Source organism: Balaenoptera physalus (assembly GCF_965194825.1).
Source record: "Balaenoptera physalus genome assembly, chromosome: 6".
In the NCBI taxonomy this organism is placed as follows: Eukaryota; Metazoa; Chordata; class Mammalia; order Artiodactyla; family Balaenopteridae; genus Balaenoptera; species Balaenoptera physalus.
In genome coordinates, this window is record NC_138885.1 from 92,351,463 (window position 1) to 92,364,985 (window position 13,523).

The 13,523-nt window shown below is 39.3% G+C and overlaps 1 protein-coding gene across 1 annotated transcript in view; it reads right to left on the minus strand.

Annotated features, from left to right (window-relative positions):
• Positions 1 to 156: 156 nt before the first annotated feature.
• MPP4 (MAGUK p55 scaffold protein 4) overlaps positions 157 to 13,523 on the minus strand; it is a 41,122-nt gene continuing 27,755 nt past the window's right edge. Inside the window, exons 14-21 of the mRNA XM_082467399.1 lie at positions 13,001 to 13,015; positions 11,833 to 11,874; positions 9,697 to 9,867; positions 8,034 to 8,114; positions 4,853 to 4,946; positions 4,350 to 4,458; positions 3,212 to 3,346; positions 157 to 1,427 (exon numbers count right to left, since the gene is read on the minus strand). Coding sequence (XP_082323525.1) covers positions 1,236 to 1,427; positions 3,212 to 3,346; positions 4,350 to 4,458; positions 4,853 to 4,946; positions 8,034 to 8,114; positions 9,697 to 9,867; positions 11,833 to 11,874; positions 13,001 to 13,015 — 839 coding nt within the window. The 3' untranslated portion in view covers positions 157 to 1,235. The remainder of the gene's footprint in view (positions 1,428 to 3,211; positions 3,347 to 4,349; positions 4,459 to 4,852; positions 4,947 to 8,033; positions 8,115 to 9,696; positions 9,868 to 11,832; positions 11,875 to 13,000; positions 13,016 to 13,523) is intronic.

The window sequence follows — 13,523 nt, forward strand, 5'->3', positions numbered from 1 at the left end:
TACAGGCAGTTCTCAGATTCTCTCCAGTTGCGCGCGCGCGCGCGTGTGTGTGTTACAGGCAATTCTCAGATTCTCTCCAGTTGTTTGTGTGTGTGTGTTGATACAGGTAATTCTCACATTCTCTCCAGTTTGTGTGTGTGTGTGTGTGTGTGTGTGTGTGTTGATACAGGTAATTCTCACATTCTCTCCAGTTGCGTGTGTGTGTGTGTGTGTGTGTGTATGTGTGTTGATACAGGCAATTCTCAGATTCTCTCCAGTTGCTTATCCTCCATCCAAAGAAGCACGGCATAAAATCAAACCCGGGATCACATGAGTGTTAAAAATGACTTAATTTTCTTCGTTTTGTTTAGTCGGGTTTCTTAGAAAAATAACACATTCACTTTAAATTTTAAAACTACAGATGTTTTGAAGCATACATTCTGTTTTATAGTTAAGAAAGAGCAGAGGGATGGCATGGATGTGGAAAAAGTTAGGGAATGATGAAAAAGATGAACAGATGCTAGGGCAAGAAGAGCGACTGGAAGCCTCAGACTTAAGGAAGTAGGAAAAACAAGACTTCGTGGAATAACATCCTCAGCCCGTGGTTTTCTCAGATGTTGGTCTCTAGCACTAAAATCCATTGCTCTTTCCTAATTTAGGCATAAATGTAGATACTGGCTTTTGGGAAAAATAATGATTGTTGCAGCCCTGATCAAAAGAATAATTTTTCCTTGCAGCCTAATGTGTAAAATGAGAGCAGTGCTGTTTCTGTAAGTTTTGATGTTAGATGTGAAATGTGTATATTAACCCTTCTTTCTTGCAGTTAGTCAACTAGGTACTTTTTGTCAAATCCATGTTTATAAAACAGAAGTTTCATGAGGTAAAATACAGTTTCTGAAATTAAATACGACTTATTTTATTTACGAAAGCTCTTTTTATCTGAATCATACAAAAGCCATGTGAAATCTGTGAAAGGTTCTCTTACTCAGTGACTTAACATTGTTCATATCCCTACCAATTGCTGCATATGAGGTAAAGGAACACATTTTTCCCTGAAAGCCAAATAGATAACTCTACATAACCATACAATACAGTTTTTTTTCAAATAAGATTAATTAACGAACTGCAGCACTTTTAAAGTTGCACACATCATAATAGGGCAAATACAATAGTGCTGTTTTAGATTGCAGCTGTTCTTCCAGCTCTCTGTAATAGGTGAACATTGTTAAAACTCCAGTATTAAGCAGAAGGCCTCCTTAAGATTCAGTATCAGAGGAAACCCATGTCGCTGGTACCCACTGAGGCTCCTCCTGAGCCTTCTGAACTGCAGACAACAACTGGGCACATGCATCTTGCAAGCTGTCATTCACAATCACGTGATCAAAAAACTGGCCAAACTGAGTCTCCATTTTTTGGGATAAATCCTCCATCTCTTGTAGATCTTCATCCTTTAGGAGAAATAGAAAAATATGCATAGCAAACTTAATGAGACAAATAGAAATAATATGCAGTTTGTTATTGCTGTTACATTCAGTTGTGTAGCTGTTTATAAACACAGTTATGTCATATAAATGTCCCCCATTCTAAACCACAAAACTTATGTTTCTATCTTTAGTCTTACTTAATGTCTCCCAGGTCAGGTTTTCACAAAATTGAGTAACAATTTGTAGACAGACCAATCCTCTCAACTTCCTATTTGGACTTAAATTATCTTACCCTATTATCTAAACACTTGAAGCTCTCAACCATATACAACATCAAACCAAAGAAATTTTACCAGTTCAAAATAAATAAAACTTAAAACATAAATTTCAAATGAACATTAATCTGATAAGAATGACATTATTTCGAAGACCTGGTTCTTCGAAATGAGGCATACCTTTATTACTCTTTGCTTCATGATGACTGAATTCACCTATAATATTGTCTATTTCTACTATTGTGAAATGTTCATTTAGTCAAGGTCCTTTGGCCTTCACTTGGCACTAATGCATTAAATTCATTGCTACTATTTTCTTATTTGTCCACAATAATTAAAATAGTACAACTTATTGCTAATGCAATCATAAACACAAACATAAATACAGGCACTGAGATCTTGTGGCAGTACTCCTTTATAAGATGACCAGAAGCAATTTTGTTAATTTTGTAGATTGCCGTAAAAATGAGAACTGAATTTGAAATGCCCATAAGACTCAGAGAATATATCCACAGACTCCACTGTTTGAAATGCAAACTGGAGAATCAAACTTTCATACGGTAGCCATTGAAAAAATAATGAAGATAAAAATAGAGAGATAAAGGATAATATAATGATACCTCATGCTCCCATCAGTAACACATATACTAAAATTGGAATGATGTAGAGAGTAGCACGGCCCCTATTCAAGGATGACATGCAAATTCGTGGAGCAGTCCATATGTTTAATTTGAGCTTTGCAAGATGAAAAAGTTCTGGAGATCTGCTTCACAATATGAATAGACTTAACACTACTTAACTGTACACTTAAAATGGTTAAGATGGTAAGTTTTGTGTTTTATGTTATATGTTTTTTACCACACACACTTACATGCACACACAAACAAGTGGATGTAATATCTTGATCTAGGTGATGGTTACCTGGGTGCATACACATGTAAAAAGTCATTGAGCTGTACACTTAAGATTTACACACCTTGATGAATGTACGTTATGATTTAAAATATTTAAAGTGTATTTAACGAAAAAAATATATATGTATATCTGGGAAAAAGAATCACTTGATTAATCCCACCTGGCTTGGCCCCTCTATTATTGCTATAATCATTAATAAACATCCTTTGTGTTTTAATATATATTTATAAAGGTATCTCATATGACAGATGAGATAATTGACTAGAGCATTTTAAAGTAAATTCAAATGCTTTTGTAAAATAAATAATCTATTTAAAATACACACACCCAATTTCTGTGTGACTGCAAATTGTGGCTTGAGGGCCTTTTTTTTAAAAGCTAAACCCAAAAAGAGGAGAAAAAAAAATGAGTAGCCTTATAGTAGTTATTAAACTTTATTTTAATATCTATAAATCATGTCCAGTAAAAAGGATAAATGAAACAAAAGTCATAAATTTTTGTTTCATTAGAAACAAAAATTATATTACTTAACATAGGGACGCTCTGGAAACAATACAGTAATTTTTTGACTAGGAAAAAACCCCCACAATACACTCATCTATTTCCTCTGTATCTTACCTTGAACTTCATGTCCACAAAGTAGTTTGTAATGATCTTGGCATTTTTCCGAGATTGCTTCATACAACTCATGCTAGATGGCTTTATAAATATGACATAGGGCTTCAGTTCATGGGTTCGAGCCACTTGAATACCCTACACAGAAAAATTAAATGCACATTTAAAAACAGAAGTCCTAGCAACCAAAATATCTCAGTTGGGAGAGCATTAGATTGAAGATCTAAAAACAGAAGTCCTAATTTCCTAGAATCAACATGAATGTTCTCAAAATTTCTAAGAACAGAAATCAGCAGTTATTTTTAACCAGAGTATATTCTCATGTGCTCCCAAGTCCTCAACTCTAAAAAACATTTTAATAATTAAGAGATGGAGTTCTGGAATCAAAATTAAGATCAAATACTGGTTCTTCCTCTTGCTAGCTATGACATCCTTATTGAAATCTGAGAATAGGATTCTATGCATGATCTCGTGGGGAAAAGACAAGGACAGACTCCCAAGACCAATCAGCTCTCTTTCACCCTCACTTCCCTTTCCTCTTGCCATTGTCTCAAACCAGATAAAACTGACATCTTCACACTGACCACCAGTTTGACCACCAAGTGAGAACAAATCTCATATCCCCTGATTTTCTTTAGCACACAAGGTATATTTTTACATGACTACAGAAAAATGCAAAGAAAATACAGGATTATAAAAATTTGGACTACACGTTGTATGTTTTTTATCTTACCTTAACTCGCTTATTCCTGCTCTATTCCACATATGGTCTCAGGGAGACAGCTATCGGTATGATAACATAGGAACCTCACCTCCTTGTGTAAAGCAACATGTTATTCCCTCCACAAGAAGTTACCTTGATGCCTTTGTATCAAGGTCAAAGCAAGATTCTTAGTTTTCTTTATGGCTACCTGCTCAGTTCTTTTTTTTTTTTTGTCTGAGAAACTAGATTTTTTTTTCCCCAGCTAAGACAAGATAATGGCAATTGATCCTTCAAGTAAGATCCTGGTCCTTAGATATGGGAAGTGGTCTTATCCTAACAGAATAAAGTGTCTCAACTACAACCTAAAGCATGTGCATAAAATGGATGACATGCATTCATTACTTTGGGGAGATGGGAAATACTCCACCACAGACACACCTGAGGCTCTAAGTCCATGACACAAATCTTTCCTTCATCAAGGACTGCTTGAACAGCATCCACACTAGTGCCATACAGGTGGCCTTTGTACTCACCATACTCGAGCATCCTGCAAGGGTGGAACAAAGAAAACAAGAACTGTTTCTACAGGTAAAATATTATTAGTAATAACATAAAGATAAACTCCAACAGAATAGAATAAAATATGTGGATCTTGATGGCACAAAATGAATTAGTGGATATTTGACAGGAGAAAAAAAATATGTTAGGAGATCTAGGACTTAACTACTTCTTCAAATTCTCTAAAATCTGCAGCTCAGTTCTGCTCCCTCTCCAAACTCAATGATTTGGTGTACTAGTAAATCAATATACATTTCCTTACTCAATTTTCCAGATGCAAAAAAAATTACCCCAGGAGTTTTGGACAATGCATAAAACTAGGGGTTCTATTTTGAATGTTAAACAACCAGAGGGGAGAATCAGATTCTGGACGTCTAGCTTACCTGTGACTATACATGAGGCTTTCAAATGTTTCCTTTGACACATAGTGATACTCACGGCCATCCATTTCATAATTCTTTTTGGAACGAGTAGTATCTGACAACAAAGGGAATTTTAAAAAAGATTTTAGAATCTTCAAAATGTTTTGTTACCCATATGCGTTTGGATAAAGATGTCTGATCAAAATAAATAAATTAATACATAAACGGATAGATAAATTTAATGCTAGAACCAAAAAAGGGAGCCAGACTGGTGATAAGAAAGTAGAAGTTCTCATATCAAAATCAGCTAATCATAAGCCTTTGTGAAGTGTTCGTGGTATAAATTAGACCAGAGTGTATTATGTATTAAGCCAAGATAAGAAGGCCGTAAGGGAACTCTTGCTGTTACTTCAGAACAGAAAGTAGTGAAGTATATGTGAGCCCTAAGGTGGCTAAGGCCCCCCGGGTAGCAAAACCAGCAATATCTTAGGTTTAGATAATGCATTTCCCAAGATCTCATTTCATCCTTCACATTCGTAGCTATGTAAAAGGTTATTATCCGTAGTTTACTGATAAGTAACTGAAGATTTTAGAGAGTAACTAACTTGCTCACATGAATAAAACAAATGAAAAACAAAGTTGAAAACAAGCACCTAGGTGTCCTGACTCCTCCCAGACTAATGTCTCCTATTATGCCAGACTGTCTCAGATTTGAAATGGAGAAAGCTCATGACAGTCTGCAGTTTTGCCCAGATGCATTAATATCCAAGTGAGATGGTGATTAGTTTTAGCGATCTCCAGAAAGGAAAGATTGGTGGAGTCTGGATTCAGTCTGATTCTTTGATATCACCACTTTGATTATAGATTCTTCAACCGAAATAGTACCTGGTTGTAGAACATAGGAGTTCATTGAATACCTAAAAGTGATTCATTGTCTGCTCATCCATTTATTCAACTAACATATACTGAGTGCCTATGTTCCTGCTATCATGTTAGGTTCTTAGAACACAAAGATGAATAAGACACGGTTCCAACTCTGTGACCTGTATCTACTGCAAAGCTGCTAGTCTCTTAACCTGTATTACAAAAAATTCTCCTTATTCATAAAAAAATGTGTATTTGTATTTGATAAAGTTTAAGGATGAAAAAGATCAACGTCTGATGATATCAACACATGGAAACGACCAAGTAGGAATTTGAAACAGGCCCTAAATGATAAAAGGAGTTCCGGACATTTCAAGAAGCTCAGAAAGCAAAGGTCACCTGGGGATCATTTTTGTTTTTTCTTTATTCAAGCCTCTCTTTATATCTTTATAGTTCCCACAGTTATGCCACTTCTCCTATAGCATTTTTGGTTTTGTCTTTTGGTCGTGCTGCGCAGCACGCGGGATCTTAGTGACCCAGCGAGGGATTGGACCTGCGCCCCCTGCAGTGGAAGCGCAGAGTCTTAACCACTGGACCGCCAGGGAAGTCCCTCTTCTAAAGCTTTGTACTGAAAAAAATTCTAGTTCTCAGGTGATAGTAAATTATGTAAATATAAGCCTAAGATGACCCTTTCTCCTTGGCTTCTACTGGACTCTATTTTATATGGTAGGTTAACGTCTGTGACTTGGTGCATAATTAATTTTAAGGCATTCATTTTAAGCTTAAAACTGTTCACGCAATTTAAAAAGCAAAATATGGGCGACATATTCCCACTTTGAATGATGGTTATCCAGACAACTTACAATTCTTCTGTGTTCTGTGGGCATTTTATTTTTATCCAGATTATTGAAAATGGTGATTTCTTTATTAATTTTTGTTTTTGAGATTAGTGTCCATACTTACATATGTAAACTGTACTTGGAAAGCACAACCTATGGAATGTGGTCATAAAACAACTTTGTTTTCCCTGGCCCTGGATGAAATTCCCATGACTCTCCTGATGGCTCTTAGGTTTTAAAAAAAAGTTCATTATCATTCATGCCAAGAACTCAGCCTCAATGTAATGATTAAAATTCCATTCCCATGTAATAATCGAAATTATGAACTTCATTTATATTTTAGGCTTCTTCTCCCCACAACTGGCTCAGACTGGCCTCACCCAGGGAAGCCTGCCATCAGAGAGGTCAGAAGTCAGGAAACTGAGTTTGATTCAGTTCTTCTCTTCCCTTTCATTGCATTTCTACTGCTCCTCCCCCAATTTTATAACTCTGCAAGGCTAGAGTGCAGAGAGAGAGAGGAGAGGCGAGCAGCGCAGGAAAATTATTACTTAATTGATGCTGATGCTGGTTGCTCTTGGCTCCTTTGAGACCTGGCAGATGTTTAAATCTGGCTCTTTATCTCCCAGAGGATGTAGTGGGTTATTTTGCAGAGGCTACCACCACCACCAGCACTGCTGCATATCTCAAATCCATCTCTATTCCACCTAGCCATCTGTGATTTCTTCCACACCATCGGGTATCTGGGGATTCACTTTTGGCCTCCTTTTACAGAGGCTTCCTCTTGGGCAAGAACCAAGACAACCCCAGGCTGACTTTCTTCCACGTTATCCACCCAGATCTGGTCCTTGGGGAAAATCACAACTCTTTTGCTGTGACAGACTGTAAAAGGGCAGCTACCTCCCAAAATACAGCCTTTGGCCACTTCCTCTAAGCTCTCATCCTTTAGATTTTTCAGATATAATTCTGACACCAGTCTTCTGTGTCTCCCAAACAGCAGGGAACACATATTAAGCTCTTTAAGTGGTTTTCCTAACTTCTTCTCTCTTGCCTTGAGATGAAGGGGAAGCACCCACACCCACATGCTCCTCCAGCTTGGATGGTATAATACTTATAGTTTATATAAAATTATATGTGCATATATTAAAATTTAAAATATGATAAAGCATTTAAAGAGCCAAGCACACCGCCAGGAAGATAGTAAGTACTGAATGAATGTTAGCCATTATTGCTAAATATTTAGTTTTCCTGAAAGGTTATCTATATGATTGCTAAAAAATGAAAAGAAGAGTCACCTTTTAAAAGCCTAGCTAGGCTACACGCTAGTAAATCAATTTCCTCTATTAAAATAAATATAGTTAGAAATCTTGAGGACTATCTCTTGTGTCTTATATTCTTACAACAAAGATGGTATAACGTAGTTAAGTGAGATGAGTACATCTGCAGAGGCAAAGAAAGTTCTACCAAATCATGAACCCCTATGAAAGAAAAAGTAAACGTACGTGGCACAGCACTTTGAAAACGGTTCGGATCAAGTTCAATGAGTTGTCTCCTCAGTTCATTTACTCCAACACCAGAAGGTCCTAAACACAAAACACCACACATGGAAATTATTAGAGGTGGGTAAGTAGAGTTACGTGGTGAAATCATCACTTCAGTCTTCCTGTTGAAGACACTTGAGAGCACGTGGTACTGGGCAAATAACATAGTTTCCATTCTCACGAATTGAAATAACCCCAGAAAACTCTTGGGAATTTTCTTGGTGACCTGTGGAGTAACCCACACTTCTCCAACATTCAGAAATGAGGTAGGGAATTGCAGGAACCTGTCACCCCAGCAAATTTTGTCTCTAGTTGGATATTCAGAATTCTCTGGCCTTGAGTCAGATCATTTGAGACAAGCTGCCTTTTCTCTTCCCATGAAGTTCCCATCACATCACAACCAGCTTCCACAATTACAGAATTCAGGGACACATCTCCTGACAGATTGTGGAGTCAGCACCCCATGTGCAACTGGAGATAGGGCTGGCTTCATGAGCAGAGAACTGCGTGGTCCACAAGCCCATGCTTAGGCTACTGCGCTTGGCTTAATGCTTTCTGCTCCCACATTGAAATTCTTAATCATTTTTGAATAAGGGGCTTTTGCATTTTTATTTTGCCCAGCATCCTAAAAATTCTGTAGCTGGTCCTGGCTGTAAGGTATGTTGTTCTGCTCCAAAGGGGCCTGCCTTGATCACAACTGGAATACACAGAGAAGATGGCAGTAAGAGGTAAGTTCCTACTGCTGCAGTGGCCAGCTTTGCAGAGATCTTGGTCACAAAGCAGATCATCTGAGGGCTCCCCTGGTGGCACAGTGGTTAAGAATCCACCTGCCAATGCAGGGACACAGGTTCGAGCCCTGGTCCGGGAAGATCCCACATGCCGTAGAGCAACTAAGCCCGTGCGCCACAACTACTGAGCCTGCGCTCTAGAGCCCAGAAGCCACAACTACTGAGCCTATGTGCCACAGCTACTGAAGCCTGCGCGCCTAGAGTCCATGCTCCGCAACAAGAGAAGCCACTGCAATGAGAAGCCCATGCACCGCAAGGAAGAGTAGCTCCAGCTCGCTGCAACTAGAGAAAGACAGCGTGCAGCAAGGAAGACCCAATGCAGCCCAAAAATAAATAAAATAAATTTTTTTAAAAAGTAGATCATCCCAGCACTATTATTTGCCCTGTTCTTCAGCACCAAAGATACAGTCCAGAAGACTTTTAGGCACTCTTCTAAAGGAGGTGGTTACAAATTTCTTAAGGGAATGAATCTTAAGCATTTTAATTTCTAATAGAGACTAATGATCCAGTCTGGGGGGAAACATTCATCTATGCTTATAGAACAAATTCTAAACCAGATATTTAAAAAAATCTCGCTTATAACCTAATCATACTACATCTTGTTATTACACAGGTTCATATACACCATGGCATACCGCATTCAACTGTAGACAAAAAAAGCACGATCCATAACGTTTTATTTATAAACACACATAAAAAGCAGGCTTTATTTTTTTTTAAGGTGTTTATATGCAGGTCCATAAAGACTCTTACTTTTACCACTACTCCCAATGCAAGACTACTGAATCCAGGAGAGCCTCGCCATGGATGAGGAGACACTGCCTTCGGGGACATACCCACGAGCACGACGAGGCGGTGCTTGTCTGCAGGGCGTCGCTGGTACCGCACCACCTCCTCGTACGGGGCGCCCGCTGCGCCCGAGCAGGTGCTGGCGCCGCACACCCTGGCTCGCAGCTGGCTGAGGTGGGACCAGCGGCGGCAGAGGCGCATGCTGCGACGGAAACCGGCTGCGAGGGAAGAAACGCACAGGACGTGAGACCCAGGGCGGGAGAGATCGCTTCCTGCCTCACACCTGACGGAGCATGCGGTGACTGTGATCCGGAAGAGTTAATTCACACACATCTGTCTGAAGGTAGAAGATAGGAAGCAATACAAAGGAAAACAGCAAAATGCCCCCACGTGACCTCTAAGTTGCATCCAGCGCCTGCTATGTGCCGGGCATTGGTGCTGGGGATACAGTGGTCAACTAAACCAAGCCCATTTCCTCATGGAATTTACATTTTATGCAGGAGGAGAGAGAAAAATAAACTGCAACAAAAATAAGTGCTTAGAAGAAGGGTAAGTGGATGGTGACCGGGACGCTTTTTCAGGTTGGCGGTTCATTTAAGCGTCTCTGAAGAGTCGACATTGAGCAGGGCTCTGAATGATGTAACGGAGCCAGGTGAGGAGGCGTCTGTGGGGAAGAGCAGTCCAGGCTGAGGGAACAGCATTGCAAGGGTGCAGAGAAAGGATCTTGCTTGGAGTGCTTGCGGAAGATAAGGAGGCCTGTGTAGCTGAGGGGCAGTGAGCAGTAGGGAGAGGGTAGGAAATGGGGTTGCAAAGGAAGCCAGGAGGCCACACAGAGACTTGGTCAAGTGTTGGATTGTGGTCAAAGTGGGATGGGAAGCCGCTGGACGGTGGAGAGTTGGGTGTGACATGATCTGATTTATGTTTCAGGTGGATACACTTAGACACAGGCAGGTTAGGTGGTTGCCCACCACTGTGTGCTCAGTGGCAGAGTTGGACATCTTAGTGGTGATTTCCGAACTCCTAGAATCCCACATAATCTGCCTACTGAATCACAGGGCTTTCTGGTATTTTCAGAGCCATTCCCAGGTCCTGTCAGAAGATAGAGCTAGGGACTATATGTGAATATATAAATACGTACACATTTACATTGCTTGTATCTATATGTGTTGAACACCATGAGTTCACACCAATGCCTACAATGCCAATTTGACACTACAGTTTTCATTCTAGCCTTCCTCCTTTCCATATGGGTAACTCCTTTCTCTAAGAGTGGGAAATCTAGCTCTTATTAGCCTCAATACATTTACTTATTGTATCAATTAACAGCACCTGGGCAGGATGGGTGACGCATAGTATCCAGCAGCCTGGCAGGAAGTGCCAAGCCCAAACTAGGTAAGGGGGGCATATTTATAGAGGCTGTGAGGTGTCGGGGCCCAAGTGATGGCAGCTGCCCCACTCACTTTGGCTCCAACGACCTGCTCCAGGCCGCCATCATCCCTGCAGTGATGCCCTCCCCACCCTGCTCAAGCTCTGATGCCCCACTCTAGGCTGCTTCTTCTCCACATGTGTGTAGATGCCTACCCTACTCAGCCTGCCTAATGGTTTTTGGGCTGAATTATTCTGGAAGGGATGCAGAAAAGTGGCCCCATGTTTTTTAAAGCTCCCCAATGATTCCAATGTGCATCCAGACCTGGGGACCAACATTCTGTTTTACAGACCCTGCAGCCCTGCTGTTTTCCCACTGTCTCACATAAGGAGGAAGCCCAGCATGGTTTTAAATGAATAGTGAAGGTGCCTGGTCTTTCAGAAAGCTCTGCTCAGTTCATGGAAACGTGAACATAAAAAATAAGTTTAGTGGTCAGAGAATTGGTCTCTTTAGAGTAAGGTGAATACATTATGGAACAGACTGGAAGAAAACAAAAGATTTGTGTTTGATGATTAATTAGGAGATATCCAGTATAAACCAGATGAATTACGATAAATGATCAGCACATCAGAATACTGATTATTTTTTTTAAAAAGGATAGAGAGAAACCAGAACAAGGAACAAGTTTGGGAACATCCATCAGCAAAAGAAGCTTTCAGAAGAGTCAGGCTCATTCATAATTCATATACTAAGTTATATTCATATGAATATAACTCAGCAAGTGACAAAGACCCACCTTTTATTAATCATTACCTACCAATATAGAACTTCTGACCATGGCCAACGAATTCCTCCTTGTCTGTAACACAGCAAATGGCAGGAACAGAATATGGCAAAGGAGAATGAGAACTTTACTTAGAATGGATGCATGAAATTATCTTCAAATCTTCAAGAGACACTATTTCAGTAGATGGCAGCACAGCTGACTTTATCCTTGAGTGCCTTATTGAAAAATGTCCTAAGCACTTTCCATCCTATCACATGCACCAAACTATATAGAGACACTATCCAGAAATTTAGCAATACACTGAATATATTCTGTCTAGTATGGTTGGAACAAAAAACTATCATAGTCTTCTTTAAAGTTATAAGAAAGGTATTGAGTCATAGTAAAAACATAAATTTGGGTATACATTTTTAAATGTACCCAAAGAAAACTGATTTTAAAAAAGGAAACATATAAACTGGTCTTGGCTTTAACTCATAGATATGGTGTTTTGTAGGTCCTATAATTAATCTCTTTGTTAGAAATGGGTTTTTATTTTTTCCCTTATGAAGTGGTTCATTCTGTATGAAATTAGTATTTGTTTTATGGCTGCAAATTGTTTCTGACTGTCCAGATTCTGAGAGACAAAAGTTAGGAAAACTGCGCCCAGCAGTAACATCTAGAGCTTGTTTAAACTTCTGTCTCTGCTTCCACTGGGGTCTCAGAAAAATTGTCCAAAACTCTGGGAAAAAATATTATAAAAATATCATTTTCAAATTACTTTTTACTAACATGTATTCTTTTTCACTTATACAACTCTGTTCTGATCATTGAAATAATATAGAAAGCATTTGTTCATAGAATGAACGGACATATACCTTTCTTTCTTAACCTTTGTGTTTAAACACCCATTTTAAACTATAAAGAAAACACACCAATATCAATTCCATCTTCTGGTAAGTAAGCATATTTTTCTAACTGAAAATTGGAAATAAGTTTAAAAGGAAATGTTTACTTAGGGATACAGTGATACAGCTTAATTACTTTCATTGTTCATTTAAAAATATTTTCTGACATTGTATATCTCATCACTGATTTCACCCTTAAAATATCATGTCTTATCTTAAAATATATCCAGTCAAGTATTCATGTTGAGACACTGAAAGATCTCAAACATAGCTCTATTTGGCTTATCAAGGACATAGAAATGAATAGTCACCTTCTGAAAGTTCCTCTGGATATTTGGATAAGTGAAGAAACAGACATGAAAAAGTTAAGCCTTTTAGAAGATCAAGTTGACAAAATAAAGACAAATAACAATAAAGACAAATGACACAAGTGAGGCATTCATGTCACCCTTAGAGAAAGTTGTAACCTGGGCAAGACCTGCCAAGGCAAATGAACAACACACAACTGGAAACTCAGAAACTCGCTGGACCTGCTTCTGCTGCCCAGCAGACAGTAACTTTTCCTGCAAGTTGCTTATCTAGACTCTCCTTGAAGGCTTTCTATCCATGCAGACTCCTCTCTACTTGGTTGGCAAAGAATGGGGCTTGAAAGAGAAATTTTCAAGGCAATCGATTTGAGCCTCTTCTTCCCTTCTCTCCCAGAGGCCATCTAGCTGCAGCCCTGTGAAGGCGAGGAAGTGGTGGAAGGGCCACTGGGGAAGCTCTGCAACAGCCTCTGGCCCGAGTGTCCTCATTCCTTACCTGTTCGGGTCCAGTCACACATTTCCATCTCCA